Source organism: Balaenoptera acutorostrata, chromosome 11 (genome assembly GCF_949987535.1).
Source record: "Balaenoptera acutorostrata chromosome 11, mBalAcu1.1, whole genome shotgun sequence".
Classification (NCBI taxonomy): Eukaryota; Metazoa; Chordata; class Mammalia; order Artiodactyla; family Balaenopteridae; genus Balaenoptera; species Balaenoptera acutorostrata.
The window spans coordinates 106,732,201-106,748,126 of NC_080074.1; the positions used below are offsets into that span (position 1 = coordinate 106,732,201).

The 15,926-nt window shown below is 55.3% G+C and overlaps 1 protein-coding gene across 1 annotated transcript; it reads left to right on the forward strand.

The window, feature by feature from the left end:
- Window positions 1-5,109: 5,109 nt before the first annotated feature.
- Window positions 5,110-15,917, forward strand: SLC25A18 (solute carrier family 25 member 18). Its single transcript, XM_057557572.1, is given in 10 exon segments — window positions 5,110-5,207; window positions 6,902-6,989; window positions 7,485-7,615; window positions 8,393-8,642; window positions 9,402-9,531; window positions 11,814-11,956; window positions 13,732-14,107; window positions 14,666-14,804; window positions 15,590-15,667; window positions 15,803-15,917. Coding segments are annotated over 10 exon segments (1,548 nt in total).
- The last annotated feature ends 9 nt before the right edge of the window (window positions 15,918-15,926 follow it).

Below are 15,926 nucleotides of genomic sequence, written 5' to 3' on the forward strand. Positions count from 1 at the left end.
TTGTTAGTAAACCCCGAATTTGATGTGATGCCAGTTGGAGTGTTTGTCTCGCTTGACTCTCAGTCCCCTCAGCCTGGGCGGGGCGGGGGACAGGTGGCCAGGACCCTGGCCTGGCCCCCTTTGCATCCTGATGTGTGGACCTGTGTGTGGTCGTATGAATACGTGTAAAGTTTGATTTCTAACTTTTGGATTCCCAACTGGAACCCCTCCTACTATGACACGAATTCCTCACCAAACAAAGGCCAGAATGTTCTGACAGTTTTAGCCAGAGATTGACTTTTTAGTAGGAATTTAGCTCTTAGCTGAATGCCCTTAGGGTGTTTCCCAGATTTATCTCCTTGGGACCAAAACAAAGTGTCTTCCACTGGTCAACTCTGTTTCAAGACCTGGTCCAGCAGATGGTGTTAATCTGTCCCTGTTTTCAGAATCATTGTTTGACATTTACACTTGTTAAGCCCCACGGGTACCATATCTGATACCCGTGTTTACTTTAGATTGGAACCTGAAAAGAAAGCTGGTGGGGAAGATTTAGGGAAAAGGAAGGAAGCCAGCCATGAGTGATCAATGCGGGTTAGTCTCAAAATTCTGACAGAACTTTACATTTTGACATTTGGAAACATCCAGAGGTCTTGTTAGACAGTAATGGCTTTTGTCTCTAAACCTATTCCTGTCATTGGGAGGAAAGATGTGTCAATTTTGTAAACAAGTGGCACCTCCAGGGTGAGATTAACCCAGGGTCGGGCCCTTGGAGGCGACCTTCGCCCTGAAAAGTTGTGGAGAGGCCTTTGGGAGAAATGCCTCTGGGCTGAGTGTCCAGGCTGCCGAAGCCCACCTGTCCCCTCCCCCAGCTGCGTCCTGGAGATCTGTCTCCTGGCCTCATGGTTTTCCTTTGGGTTTTTAAAAGGGGAACATCTGTGCACCTGGTTTTGTTCCCTTTCTGCTACCGAGGTTCACTCCTTTAGTTTCCTTAGGCAATTCTGGCAAAAATCTTGAGTGAAAGATGGACGGTGAAATACTAGCCAAGGAGGCAGCTGGAAAGTCTCCAGATTTGGCTGTTGTGTTCTGAAGCCCCACCCGCTCTGCGTCCCTGATGTGGGTACCAATTCAGGTGCCTTTGAGAAGTCTTCCGACTTGGAAAAGCACTGCCCGCTCCTAGCTGCTTGGGTCTGAACCTCATTCCGGACAGCAGGTGGCAGGATGGCGGAGCTGTTCTGGCCAGTTAAGGCTGGGTGTTATTTTTTAGAGCCTTGCAGTTGGTTCCTTGGAGCATGTCCACAGCTTTTGCTTTGGGGAGGAATTGAGTCGGCAGGAGGAAGGCAAGGACGTGGCCCAGCCCCAGGAACTAAGATGAAAACAGACTAACTCGCAGTCACCTTCTCAGTAAGTTTTAATAAATCGCTTCTGTGTGCCTGGCGCTCGCGTACTTACTAACAGGACAGAAGGAAAAATACGGCTTTGTCTGCAGACTTCACAGTAAAGGGAGAAAAGCTGGGCAGAAAGGCTGGACGAGAGCAACATACGAGCAGAACGCAGTGCTGAGCTGCCAAGGTGGGTCGGGAGAGACGCGGCGCAGGGTCTCGGGCCAGTTCCGTTCGGTCTCCTCTGAGCCCTGTTCTGGCTTGAGTCCCTCTCTCGCCTTTCACCCCGGCTCTGCTCCCGCCAGGCTGAACCACAGTGCAGAAAACAGACTCTGGGAGTGATCCCCAAGGCGCAGGGGTGGAGCTGGCCTTGGGAGGAGTCCTGTGTGCCCCGTGGCCCAGGGAGGGGCTCCGTGTGGCTCTGGGCTGCAGCGCTGCCCGGGGCTTCGTCAGAAGTGCGGACTCCGGCTTCCCGTCCCAGGCCTGAGGGACCACAGCGAGCTGGGCCTCAGCCAGCGCCTGTGGGCCTGAGGCAGGGTGCAGAGTGCGCGTGGCTTCAGGGCTGATGAGCCCTTCGCTGCCCCTGCGTCCCCGGCCCCGCCCTCCTGACACCTGCCCCTGTTCGCCTGTCTCTGCTTCGAGTCCCCCCCTAGGACTGGTGGATGCTTTGGGGTCTGAACCCAGCAGACCTGCCGTCCAGTAATTTCTGCCATCCATCCGTTTACTGACATCCGTCTCCCGCTGCTGCTGTTGTGATTGATTCAACAAATTTTAGTGACCTTATGTTCGGCTTTGCAATGCCCTAGACCAATGGTTGCCAATCTAGGCCACCCATTAGGGGTTTAAAAACCTGGACTTTAAAAAAATCAGATGCCTGGGCCCTCCCCACAGAGTTTTTCCCTGGTCTGGAGCGCAGCCTTGGCATCGGGGTTTTTCAGAGCTCTCCTGGTGACCTTTGTACCGTCAGCATTGCAAACCACTCTCCAAAACTTGCAGCTTCGGTGTGCACAGGAATCCTATGAGGGCTCATTAAGATCAGACCCTGGACCCTGGGTTGGGGCGTCCCGAGGTCCGTGGGGCAGGACCGTCCTCACTCTACCCACCCCCCCCACCCCCCCCACAAGTCCTCTGACCACACCCATCTCCTCCCCTGGGTCCCCTCCCCATAAACGCCCCAGTTTCCTCTGTTTACCTTCATCCCAACTCATCCCAGCTCTTCACCTGGCATTTTCCTCGCAGCATCTGGCTCCCCCTTCCCTTCCTGGAGGCGGGGACTGAGCTGCTGCCTTGACCACACCCACTTCACAGCTCTCCGCTCCTCCGTGGCCCCTGGCGGTGCATCAGCCCCTCCCGGAATGGCCCAGACCTGTCCCACAGCCCCACCTCACCCCACTCCCACCCCCTCTCCTTTGGACGCCTCCTCCAGACGACCAGACTTTTACCTGTAACCTCAGTTGTCACTGCAGCCGACTGGCACTTCCATCAATTCTGAGACGCTGACACCCTTTCCAAATTCCTGTTGGACTTTGACACCCATGTGTCCTGCTGCTGTTTTGTAATTTTTCGTTTGCCAGTGTTTTAAATTCTTCAATTAGGAAACAATTTGCAATTTTATTTCCAGACTTTATTTCCTACACCTTCTCTATTTTGTTTATAAAACCCTTTCTTAACCATTTTACTGTAATTCACATTAATGTGGACACCTTCCTCCGCTCCCCAGTGCCCCCCATTCATGTTTAAATGTAATTTACTACCTTCATTACTCACCTCTTTGTTTTGCTTCTTATTGTAAAATACACATAAATCTTACCATTTTAAGCATTGGTAAGTGTATGCTTCAGTTGCATTGAGCATACTCACATCATCATGCAACCACTACACCATCCAGCCCCAGAAGTTTTTTATCCCAAACTGAAACTCTGTCCCCATTAAACACTAACCCCCCCGCCCTTGGTAACCACTTTTACTACTCTGTGTCTGTGATTTTGACTGATCCCGTTTCCTCGGATAAGTGGGATCATGCAGTAGCTGTCCTTCTGTGTCTGGCTTATTTCACTGAGCGCAGTGCCCTCCCGGTGCATCCGTGTCACAGCAGGTGTCAGAAGCTCCGTACTTTTCAGTCTAAGTGACACTCCACTGTGTGGATGGACGACATTGTGTTTATCCACCACCCGTCGATGGATGTTTGGGCTGTTCCCCTTTCTGGCTACTGTGAACAATGCTGCAGTGAACGTGGGTGCGCAGTTACATGTCCGAGACTCTGCTTTCAAATCTGGGTGCACACCCAGGGGTGAAATTGCTGGGTCATAAGGTAACTCAGGTTTGAACTTCTTGCGGGGCTGCCATCCTGTTTCCCACGGATGCGGCACCACTTCACGCGCCCACCCACAAGGCGCCAGGCCCAGCCAGCAGCTCCGGCTCTGCCTGTAGCACCCTAGCTGGTGTGCGATGGTGTCTGTTCCGTGGCTACACTTTACACTCACGTCGACAGCCAGGCTTTTCTTTCTGCCCCACCGCCTCACTGCCGCAGTCCTCCTGATCTCTTCCTGCTGGCTCGGGGTTCACACGGGGCATCTGGCCATGCTGCTGCTTCACAGAAATCGTTCACATCCCTTCCCTCCCACTGCAGGTTCTACTTCTGCCTCTTGCTGGATTATCGTAATGTGCTTGGCCTGTGCCCTCTGGACCCAACCTCACACCCTGTGTCAGCATCCACTGCCACCAGGAAAGGGAGGGACGGTATCATTAAGTGGACGTCTCGTATGTGCCAGGTGCTGTGCCCGGTTCTCTACGTCGGAATATGTCTCATAGTTGAGGAAACAAGCACAGAGAAGTTAAGTAACTTGCTTAAGGTCACACAGCCAGTGAGTGGTAAACAGGAGCTCATGCAGCTCAAAAGCAGCCTGACTGCAAAGCCCACTCTGTCCCACTGCCCTGCGTGGTCCTCAGCAAGGCTGTGACGTGGAGACGAAACGCACTGAGTGAGATCACTTGGCTAAAGCGGGGGCTGCTGACTTGGGCAACAAGGTCCCCTGCATCTGCACCCGCAGCCTGACCGCTCGCGAAGCTGGTCTTTAAGACCATCACATTCCTCCCTAAAGCTTTCCAGCCCCTGAGCTGGAAGAATCCTTAGGGCAGCACTGAGTTCCCAGCTCAGCTTTAATGTTCTTGAAACTGCAGGGACCTTGCAAACCAGCCTGCAGCGCCCTCTGCCCGTAAATGGACAGAAGGTATCCGTGCGGAGAGGCCAGCACAATACCGAAATAGGCCTGCAGGCCGGTGCTGTTTGTCCTCCTCCCTGACCTCCAGGCCCCTGGGGAGGTGGGGCCGCCCCCCCACCCCACCCCGAGTAGTAGCCTCGGGGGCTTCATTCAAGCCCGCCTGTTGGAGAAACAGGAGGGGAGATGGCTGGCGGTGAAGGGGCTGCTGTAGGCAAGCGGGGCTCTCGCAAAGCAGTCGTCCCGCAGCGGGCGGGGATCTGACCTCCATCAAGGGAGTAGAGAGGCAGAAGCTCTGGCTGAAGGCGGGTGACTGTCCATGTCGAGCTTAGAGTGAGGAGGAAAGGAGCCGCTTCTGGCAAACAGGAGGCTGCGGCACGGCCTCGTTTCCTTTGGTGCACGGGCACCGTATGCGCGCGGAAGTGCAGTGCCCTGGGGGCTGCAGCGTCAGGGGTCCAATCCTGGAGGCCTCCAGTAGGTGGCCAGGGCCTCGCATGCTTGGGGAGCCAAGGGCGAGGGGAGGGGGGCACAGGATGGGGCTCAGGCCACTCCCCAAGACCGAGCATCTGGATGGGATGCCAGCCGCGGACTCTGGCTGGAGCCCTGGGCTGGGCCTGTACCTGGGCGTCAGGTGGGCCCACAGAGGCCAAGGTTGGAGCGGCTGAAAGGGCCGATGTGGGGAGCAGGGGCCCAAAGGACCTCCGTCCCATCAGGGGGACAGTGAGTGCGGGGCTCAAGGGCGGCAGGGTGTGGGGGTGAGGCTGGGAGCTGGCATCTGGGCAGCATTTCTACCCATGAAGAAGGGTCTGTTTCCCCACAGCCTACTATGGACCAGTAATTTTGTGAAATACAGCAAAAATGGATTACTAGAAAAATAGAATTAAAAAAACAAATAAAAGTGCACATCTTTATTGATAGATTCTAAAACATGAAATTACTCAAGTTGCCATAAAGGTTTCTCAACACTGACCCAGCTTCTGTTCGAGTCCCAGCCCAGCACCTGCGTGGTCCTATTTTTCAGAGGAAGCGTGAAGGCAGAGACTGCTTGGCTTTGGGGACGGGAGGGAGAGGCCACCGGGGGCTGGGGGGTTGGGTGTTGAGTGGCAGGGAATGGCCAGAAGGCGGGGAGGCTGCTGACAGGAGAGCCGGGCCGCTCAGACAGGCGGTGTGCGGAGGGAGGGGTGTCCTGGGGCACTGGGATCCAGCGACACAGGTCCCAGGAGGCTGGGGGGCCTCGCAAGTCAAAGGGGTGAAAGGTTCTCGTGAGGGAGGCGCCCACACCCCGGTGGCCCGGGCCCTGTAGTGCACACTGAGCCCCTGGGTCGGGCCGCACGGTGCCTCGGGCCTGCTTTCTGGAAGAATCGCCCTTGCCCGGGGCCTGGGAGGGGGGGACCTGCTTTTGTTCTCAGCTGAGTACCCCCCTGCACACGGCAAGCACCCAGCAAGCTCTGGCAGAGCGGCAGGCACTTGGGCCTCCGTCGCCCTGGGCTGAGCATCTGTGGAACGTGACTCCAGGACAGCCCTGGCTGCCGGTTCCCTTTCTGCTGACTGTTGACAATCCACTCACCACTGACAAACCTTGCCTTCACGGCTCGAGGGAGCTGCCAGGCCATAGCGCCTGGCATGTGGCTGGGGACGTGGGCCCGCCGTCTGGTGGAGGAGCGCCTGCGGCTCCACTGGGCCTGGGATCGGGGTGCCCTGGTTTCTCCGGCTTCTCCTAGGTACCCCTGTTCCAGTGGCCAGTGAACCACAATTTATAAATGAGTGACTTAGTTCCACAAACAGCAGGGGATACAGCTTCAAGATTCTCAATTATTTGTCTGGATTCCGACAGAAAGGGTTTTCCGTGTGGCCCATTGTTTCCTGCAGTTGGAATTAAACAGGTCCTCTCCACAGCTTAGCAAGTGTCTGGAAGAACAGCCAGGACACTAATCTCCTGGCCTTCGGGCTCCTAAGGCTCCAGTCCTGGTACCGGCCACCTCCTCTCCCCAGCTCCAGGCCCGGGTCTGCGGTTGGCAGATGCTCAGTCCCTTTGCTGATGTCGGGGATGATTAAGGCTCTTGGGCGGGAGCACCGCAAACCAGTGCTAATAACCTCGTGTACTGCCGGGATCCTGAGGGCAGGGATCTGAGCGTCCCGCCCGCCAGTCTCCTCCGGCCCTGTTCCTCCCACAGACCCAGTTTCCCATGTTGCCAGCCCTCAGACCCGGTGCCTGCAGCCTCCCTGTCCTGGCTCCGACCGCGTACCCCCGCTCACCTTCCCCTGTGGCCTGGATCCTCTCTGTCCGCTCTCACCTCTGACCTTCACCATCTGCTCTCCACTCAGCGGCCGGCGGTCCCATCACCTTGAGACTCAGCACTCTCCAGTGGACTCTTCTTTCAGAAGAAAAGCCAAAGGCAAGAGGCCTCAGGAGGTCAGGCCTCGGCCCCGTCACCTCCGTGACTCGGTGTCCCTGCTCACAGGGACGGCACCTGCCCCGCTGGATGCTCTTCCCGGACACCCGCAGCCCTCGCCCTCACGCCCTCTGGGGCCTCAGGTCGCCTTTTCCCCATCCCGGAGTCTCGGTCCGCCTTCCCTGCTGCATCTTTCTGGGCAGAGGCAGGTCACTGGCTGTCCCCCAGGATTTGCTTCAGTTACCGCCTGTCTCCTCCTTCACGTGTGACTCCTGACAACCAGCGTTCTCGCCCAGACCTGGGGCAGCCAGTGCCTGGCGCTCAGTCCATTTTTCCTGAAAGGGTCAATACACACCAAGAGAAATGCTGATCTCTTCTCTTCCCCAAAACAAAATCCCTGGAGACACTTGAGCCGTGTCGGCTGCTCGGGAGCGAAGATGGGCCCTCCAGACGCCGGGACTCCCCTCCCAGCGCCAGCATCCTCACCCCCTTTCTTCTGACCTTTTGATCCCAAGGCCCAAGAGGTCCAGGAAGAGAGCGGACTGAGCACGTGGGCAGCTGGCGTGGGTTCCCAGGTGACCGACCTCCCCCTGCACTGGAGCCGCGGCCCTGGGAACTTCCCGACGATGTCTGACCAGGATTTGAGGTGAACGGCTTCTTTCCCGGTCCCAAGGGAGAGCATCTGTCCCCCGGCGCCCTGGATGCCATGTAACTGGTAATTGTTGGCCCTGCATCTTCTCAGGCTGCAAAACTTAAGTCACAGTCTGTCTGTTGCCACAGTTTCTGGCTTGTTTATCAAGGTCCACTCCTGAGAAAAACATCCTGTTATCTGCTCTCAGGTAATCTACCTCCAAGGCTCTGCCTCTGCCTGAGACAGAGGGACCCTGTGCTAGGTTCCAAGGAGCCTTGTTTTCCATTTTCAGTCTCCCAAACTCCAGGACTAGGGACTTCACGATGTATGTAGTGTGACTTTCTTTCCTTTTGGCCACAATCAGATCATCTCAAGTTCTAACCCTGGTTCTCTTCCTTATCAGAAGCATGTGTTCTTATTGTTGGTTGTGGCTCTCATTTTCCAAACGCATAATAACCTCTTTATCCTCACAAACCTTGGAGTGAGGCCAGCCTCACCTGGGGAGTGGGGGTGAGGGATCAGAGGCAGGTGACTGCTTGAAGCAAACGGCACGGCCAGGATTCACACTCAGTCCTGACCTTAAGCTGGAAATAAAACTGCTTGAAAAAGCGTTTGAAAGCTTTTACACGTGGTTCCAGGGTGGGGACCAGCCAGAGAGCCCGGAGGCAGCCCTGAAGGAGCTGAACCCCCTGGGTGCGGAGCTGGCCTCCCTCCCAGAAGCCCCCACCTGGCCTCCTGGCTCCCTGTGGGGCTGGGGGAGGCCGAGGAGAGGGGCCTCTGAACACCTGTGGGGCAGGGGCCGAGGAGCGGCCTCTCCTGCCTGTTCCCCGCTCCGTCCTGCCCTCCGTCCCCTGATCCCATCCTGGCTGTGCGGCCAGCCTCCCCCGCTGTGCCCACCCCCGACGCCAGGCCTAGTGTCACAGCAACGCTCATCAGTGGAGGCGTGCCCGGGCTCCTGGGGGTGACCCGTGTGTTCCCCATCGACTTGGCCGAGGCTCGGCTACAGAACCAGAGTGGACAGGAAAGCTACAAAGGAACGTATGTGGGGGGCCGGGGGTGCATCGGGGTGCGGGGCCAGCAGGCCTGGGCAGGGCAGGGCGGCTGCCTGCTCACCCTGACCTTGCTGGCCTCCGCCTCCACGGCAGCGGACTGCCAGGGAAGACAGCTCGGGGGGAGGGCTTCCTGGCAGAACCGAGGCGGGCTCCTCAGGGCCCGGGGTGGCACAGACTTGGGGGGCTTGACCTTGCTTCTGCGAGGGGAGCGGGAACACATTTGCATGTGGTGAGGCGCAGGGGCCCCGTCCTGGCACCACTGTGTGTGGCGGTGGAGGCCAGTGAGCCCCACCTTCTCTGCACCCCCCGCCCCACAGCCGGGACAGCCGCAGAGGGAGGGGCTCCTCCCCGGCACCAGCCCCTGCAGGCCCCGCCCCCGCAGTGTCCCCAGCCAGGGCCGCACACTGTGACTGTCGAGCCTTGCGAGATGGACACGAGGCTGGATTGAGGGGCTGACGCGCCAGTGGCTCCGAACGTAAAGGCGAAGCCCTGGGACCCACACGGCTGCCAGCCCTGCCCCGCAGGTCCTCGCAATCAGGCTGAATTTGTGGAACTGGTCACTTGTCGGAGGGCGGGTGGCACGAACCAGACACAGGTGACTTGTGGGAAGTGCACGAAGGAGCCGTCGGGCACACGCAGTCCCAGCGGGGTGGCGGAAAAGAAAGGGCGTTTCTGTGAAATAGGCAGAGGAGCCCCCCGACTCCCAGGGGCCCCACTCATCCCGGAAGCTCACTGGCTGGGGGAGGGAGTCCCTATGCCTGCAGACGCCCCACCCTCGCGGTTTCCTTCCAGGAGCTGTGGTGAACCTGACCGCAGTCACCCCAGAGAAGGCCGTCAAGCTGGCGGCCAGTGACGTCCGGCAGCAGCTCCTGGAGGAGGGGTGCATCGCGCTCTTTTCTGGAAGGTGGCGGGAGCGGGTGGCGACCACGCCTTGGCTCACCTGTCAGCAAGTGTGTAAATGTGCATAGGTGGCTGAGCGCTGGTGTGGTTTGGCAGATGGAAAGTGATTTCTAATCTGGAAAGACAGGCCGTATAGAATCTATATGCTCCGTCATCAACCGGCAGACGAAATTTTTTTTTTTAAATAGATTTATTTATTTATTTATTTATTTTTGGCTGCGTTGGGTCTTCATTGCTGCACGCGGGCTTTCTCTAGTTGCGGCGAGCAGGGGCTGCTCTTTGTTGCGGTGCGCGGGCTACTCTTCGTCGCGGTGCGTGGGCTTCTCATTGCGGTGGCTTCTCAGACGAATTCTTTTTTCAGTTTTATTGAGGGCAACTGATGTTCAGCGCTGGGTACCTTTAAGGTGTTCAGCCTGACGACCTGACATCCATATACTGCAAAATGATGTTAACACCCATCCGTTCACAGAGTTAACAAAAATGTTTTTTTTTTAAGAGTTCTTTTATTTTTAAAATTTATTTATTTATTTATTTGCGCCAGGTCTTAGTTGCGGCACGCCGGCTCCTTAGTTGTAGCTTGCATGTGGGCTCTAGTTCCCTGAGCAGGGATCAAACCCAGGCCCCCTGCATTGGCAGCGCAGAGTCTTAACCACTGGACCACCAGGGAAGTCCTCTTTTGTTTTTTACAAAGATGTGTTTCTTGTGATGAGAACTCCTGGGATCTACTCTCTTAGCAAACCCTCACATACACAGCAGTGTCATTAACTACAGCCACCATACCGTGCATCACGTCCCCAGGACGCACTGACCTGTAACTGCAGCTCTGCACCGTCTCACCCAGTTCACTCAGTCCCCATCTTCTGCCTCTGGGAACCTCAAATCCGATCTCTTCTTCTATGAGTTTGCATTTTTATAGATTCCACGCATGAGTGAGATCATATAGTATTTGTCTCTTTCTGTGTGACTTATCTCACTTAGTGTAATGCCCTCAAGGTCCATCCAAGTTGTCACACATGACAGGAATTCCTTCTTTTTTTTAAATGGCTGAGTAGTATTCCATTGTATATAATAAATAAATAGATATACACCACGTCTTCTTTATTCATTCGTCCATCCATGGACACTTTGGTTGCTGCCACGTCTTGGCTACTGTAACTAATGCTGCTATGAACGCAGGGGTGCATAAGTCTTTTTGAATTACTGTTTTTGTTTTCTTTGGGAAAATACCCAACTTAAACTCCCACCAGCAGTGCACGAGGGCTCCCTTTTCTCCATGTCCTCACCAATTTTTGTTATTTGTTGTCTTTGGTGATGGCCAGTCTAATAGGTGTGAGGTGATACAGCTTAGAGGTTTTGATTTGCATTTCCCTGATGATTAATTACACTGAGCATTTTTTCATGTATCTGTTGGCCATCTGAATATCTTCTTCAGAAAATGTCCATTCAGGTCCTTTGTCCATTTTTAAATTGGATTATTTGGGGTGTTTTTTTGCTATTGAGTTGTATGAGTTCTTTGTATGTTTTGGATATTAGCCCCTTATCAGGTATATGTTTGCAATTATTTCCCCCCTATTCAGTAGGCTGCCTTTTCATTTTGTTGACGGTTTCCGTTGCTGTGCAGAAGCTTTTTAGTTTGTTTATTTTTGCTTTTCTTGCTTGTGCTTTAGGTGACCAGTGTCAAGGAACTTCTCCCGCTGTTGGGAGTTTTATGATCTCAGGTCTTACATGTAAGTCCTTAATCCATTTTGAGTTAGTTTTGTGAGTGGTATAAGATAAAGGTCTAGTTCCATTCTTTTACATGTGAATATCCAGTTTTCCCAGCACCATTCCTTGAAGAGGCTGTCATTTCTCCATCGAGTATTCCTGGCTTCCCTGTCAAACATTAGTTGACCATATATGCAGGGGTTTATTTCTGGGCTCTGGATTCTGTTCCATCTTTCTGTGTCTGTTTTTATGCTGATGAAACAGATCAACTGCAGACACTTTGTAGTTCTCTCTGTGCTTCCCGTTGCCCCGGTGACAGTTCTTGGGGGATCAGGAAGGAAGCAGTCCTGCAATGGGTTGTTTCATGGTCCTGGTCTCAGCCTCCCTGGCAGCCTGTTTCAAATTTAGTCTCTTGTCATTAAGGAGACTGAGCTTGACTACTTACCCAGTTGGGTGAGTGGCAGCCAGCCCATGGGGACTAGATACCTAGGGAGGGTAGACGGGCCAGGGCGGGGCAGCAGGGCTGGCCTGTGGCCGAAGGAGCCTGACTCCGGCCCACGGGGCGCGGTGGAATCTGAAGCTGGAGATGCTCGCCGGGTGTGGAGCTGGGCTGTGCCAGGCGGCGGTCACCTGTCCCCTGGAAATGCTCAAGATTCCGCTGCAGCGTGCTGGGCGCCTGGGTGAGGCCTCTCCCACCTTCGCGCAGGATCGATAAAGGGCTGTCAGAACAGATTTCCCCACGTTCGCACTCATCCGCCAGACTGTGACCCAGTCAGCGCTCCAGGTCAGTAGAAGTCTTTATTTTGTGGATTTCAACACCTCCAGCTGTAGGACAAACAGCAGGGATGAGACTCAGTTCAGGAGGGAGAGAGAATGTTTCCCTATTACCTCTGTCCTGCTGCCTTAACATTTAGGCCCGATTTCCTAAAGATTTTAAGAAACGTCAGTGGCCTGCTCACGCACACTTCAGTGTTGCTATGGAAGCTGGCCTTTCGTGGGAAGGCAGTGAAAGGGAGAAGAGGACCATTCCTATTCTTTTGCTTTTCTCTGGAAAAGTTTGGCCCTTTCCTAAATCCGGGTCTTCTCAAAGACACAGTGGTCAGGTATCAAAGCATCTATCAAGGACAGGGGTGTGTCCCATGGAAGGAGACCAGCGGGGGGCAAAGAGGGTGTCTCCCCAGGGCGAGGCCCAGCCCTCGTGCCACGGGACTGACACAGCACCTGTGAGGCCTTGGGTGTGCATCTCCCCTCCAACCAGCTGGCCACACATGCTGAGCTGGAATTTAGCCAGATTTCCAGGCTGGATCAGACCAGCCTGAAGCAAACAGAACTGCAGAAAGAGTGAAGTCCGGACACTGGAAGCCCCCGCTGTGTTCTGATCTGCAAAGGGTAAGGTTCTGTCACGTTTCGTTTTTCAACCTGGACGAGAAGTCTTAGTATTCCTCCAACACTCAAAAAGAAGTAAAATTCAGGATATGGATGGATGGGTAAATTATGTACATCTAAGGCAGACAATGGGGAAAATCATGTTCACTGATTGACCACCTTAAAGCTACTCGTTTGAGACCTGTGCCTAGATTTCTACCCTATGAAATATGGTAAAAGGGGCAGCAAGGGGCTTCCCTGGTGGCGCAGTGGTTGAGAATCTGCCTGCTAATGCAGGAGACACGGGTTCGAGCCCTGGTCTGGGAAGATCCCACATGCCACGGAGCAGCTGGGCCCGTGAGCCACAGCTGCTGAGCCTGCGCGTCTGGAGCCTGTGCCCCGCAACGGGAGGGGCCGCGATAGTGAAAGGCCCGCGCACCGCGATGAAGAGTGGCCCCCACTTGCCGCAACTAGAGAAAGCCCTCGCACGAACCGAAGACCCAACACAGCCAAAAATAAATAAATAAATAAATAAATAAATAAAATTAAAAAAAAAAAAAAAAAAGGGGGCAGCAAGTACCTTCTTAGTATGCATTGTTGCTCTGCTGGATACCAATCAAAATTGAGGCAAGAAAAAGCTTCCTTTTAGGGCTTAAAATCTAGGCCAAGTGTCTCAAACACTGAGAATTTAAAAAATTAATATTCTCACAACTTCAGTGCATCGAATGCTGTGGTCATTAATGAGACACAGCCACATTCAAAACGCTTGCATCAATAACCAATTTTCAGGGGAAAAACTCGGTTCTGTTTATTAGATGCTTAACTCATCAGATCATGTGCTCTGAATTACTCCACTAAAAAGGGTTGACATCTAAAGAATCTAATTCCATAAAATGGGACATGTTCCCCTAGTCTTGGAATTCTAGAGAAAGGAGGCACCCCTTAAGTCTGAAGGGCAGTTTTTGAACAAAGATAATTTGCTGGTTTACAAATTACGCAGAAGATACACGGGGATTCCTGTGTCCCAAAGTACAAGTCGCGTGAAACTATGCAGATAAGTTTAGAGATGGTTGAGGAATGGAAGAAAGATCAAAACCACAGTTTTAACAGGAGGATAAGGAATTGACGGAGGAGGGGGTCCTACCACAGTTTCCTATAAAGAAAGCTGGGCAGGCAGTGGCCGTGCCCTTGGGAAGCAGCCTAAGCAGCAGGGACATCCTATTAGATAACATAGACCCGAGAGAGAGCTCCCTGGAGCCAAGAACTGATGTCCTCAAGTTAGGACAACCCTTAGCTCTAGGAAGGGCGGGGCCCAAGGGGCTGCCTTCCCTCCCCGTAGCCTGTCGCCAGGGTTCTGCCGCCAGCCCTGCCCTGCGGGGCCCCCTTTACCCCGGCAGGCGCCCGGCCGCAGCCCTCATCGCCAGGGAGCTGCTCCGCACCCAGGGCCTGGTGGGGCTCTACCGGGGGCTGGGAGCCGCCCTTCTCAGGTGAGGCCTCTCCCCAAGCTGGACACAGAAGGGCCCCAAGGAACAGGGAGAGGAACCCAAGGCGAGAGGGACGGCTCCCTAAGGGGCCTCTGTGCTCTTCTAGGATATTCAAACCCAGGACGGCAGAACCAGGCAGGGCTGCAGGGTCGGGCCTGGGAGACTAGTCTAGGCCCTTCTGGGGGGACCAGGCGCACACGACTGTCAGGTGCTCTGGGGCCCAGGAAGGCCTGCCTGCAAAGGCCTGCAGATCGTTCCTCAGTCAGCAAGCGGGGAGAACCCAATTCCTTGGCTGGTCAGGAGCACCCAGGCCGGGAGCCAGTGTTCTCCCATCACAGTGCCCGGCCCAGCCCGCCGCCCCTTCACAGGCCAGTCCCACTGAGTCCGTGTCTGGCTCCTAGGGTGCCGGCAGGCGGGTGGGGAAGCAAGTCCTTTTCTCTCTGCCGTCTCCACCCACATGTCAATGCCACTGTCACCGGGGGGCGATGGTGACCGGGCTCCTACCCACCCCGCTACGAGGCCTGAGCGGCTGGGAGCTCAGCGCGTCCCCCTCCTCCGCGGGGACATCCCCTTCTCCGTCATCTACTTCCCCCTGTTCGCCAAACTGAACCTCCTGGGGGTCAGGGAGCCCACGGGGAAGGCCTCCTTCGCTCACTCCTTCACGTCCGGCTGTGTCGCAGGCCCGGTGACGCCGCTGGAAGCTGAGTACATTGCAGGTGGAGCAGCCTGACTTGCTCTCCAGAGGAGGCGTGTGTGGACTCGTCTGCAGGACGAACATTCTGCGCTTTCAGGATGCAAGAGATGAAACAGCCCCAACGTGAAAACCACGTAGGGTCACGACCCGCGGCCCCTGCAGAAACTCTCATCTCTGACAAACACCCCACCTTCTCGGGGCTTCCTGTCCCCAGGAGGGTTTGGGCACCAGCTATCAGTGACTGCTGGCCTTCCACAATTTGAGGCTAATGGCGGGAGAAGAGGCTTCCCTGTCTCAGCTTCCCTGCCTCTGCCCCACGAGCCGGGCCCTCGTGCAGTGTGTCCCCTGGGGCTCGAGCCCTTCATTTTGTAAAGGAGGCTCAGCGACGGTAAGGTCCCTGTTACAGAGCCCACAAGGGCAGAACGGGCCTCAGGGTTCAGCCGAGTCTGCCAGCTCGCACAGGGAACCCGGCACTTTGTGTCGAGGGAAGGACGCCAAAAGCAAGATGTTCACTCATTGTAACTTTTGCTCAATTTAGTTTTTTAATACATAAATTTATTTATTTATTTTCAGCTGCATTGGGTCTTCATTGCAGTGCATGGGCTTCTCATTGTGGTGGCTTCTCTTGTTGCGGAGCATGGGCTCCAGACGCACAGACTCGGTAGTTGTGGCTCACGGGCCTAGTCACTCCGCGGCATGTGGGATCCTCCCGGCCCAGGGCTCGAACCCGTGTCCCCGGCATTGGCAGGCGGATTCTTAACCACTGCGCCACCAGGGAAGTCCTCAATTTTGTTTTGAAAACTTGAATCCAAACCCTCAAGAAAGGCCGGGGTGAGGACAGCTACAGCGGCCTCACCGACTGTGCCAGGTGAGGGCTGTGTCCCTTTGGAGACCGCGGCTCCCTCAGCACTGGTGTCCGCCCACCCGCTGGCTGGGGTAGGGCGGGGAGGGAGGCCTGGAGCCCTGCCCGTCGGGTCAGCTCTGGGGGCTCCTCTCCCCCCAGGAAACTGTGGGGCCAGGAGGGCCCTGGTCATAGCCCTGCTGTTCGGGGTCACCCAGTAGGTGCTCTGCGGCGCCTACTTCTCAGCGTCGGCAAGCGCCTCAAGGGTTTCGAGTAGGCGTGGCGG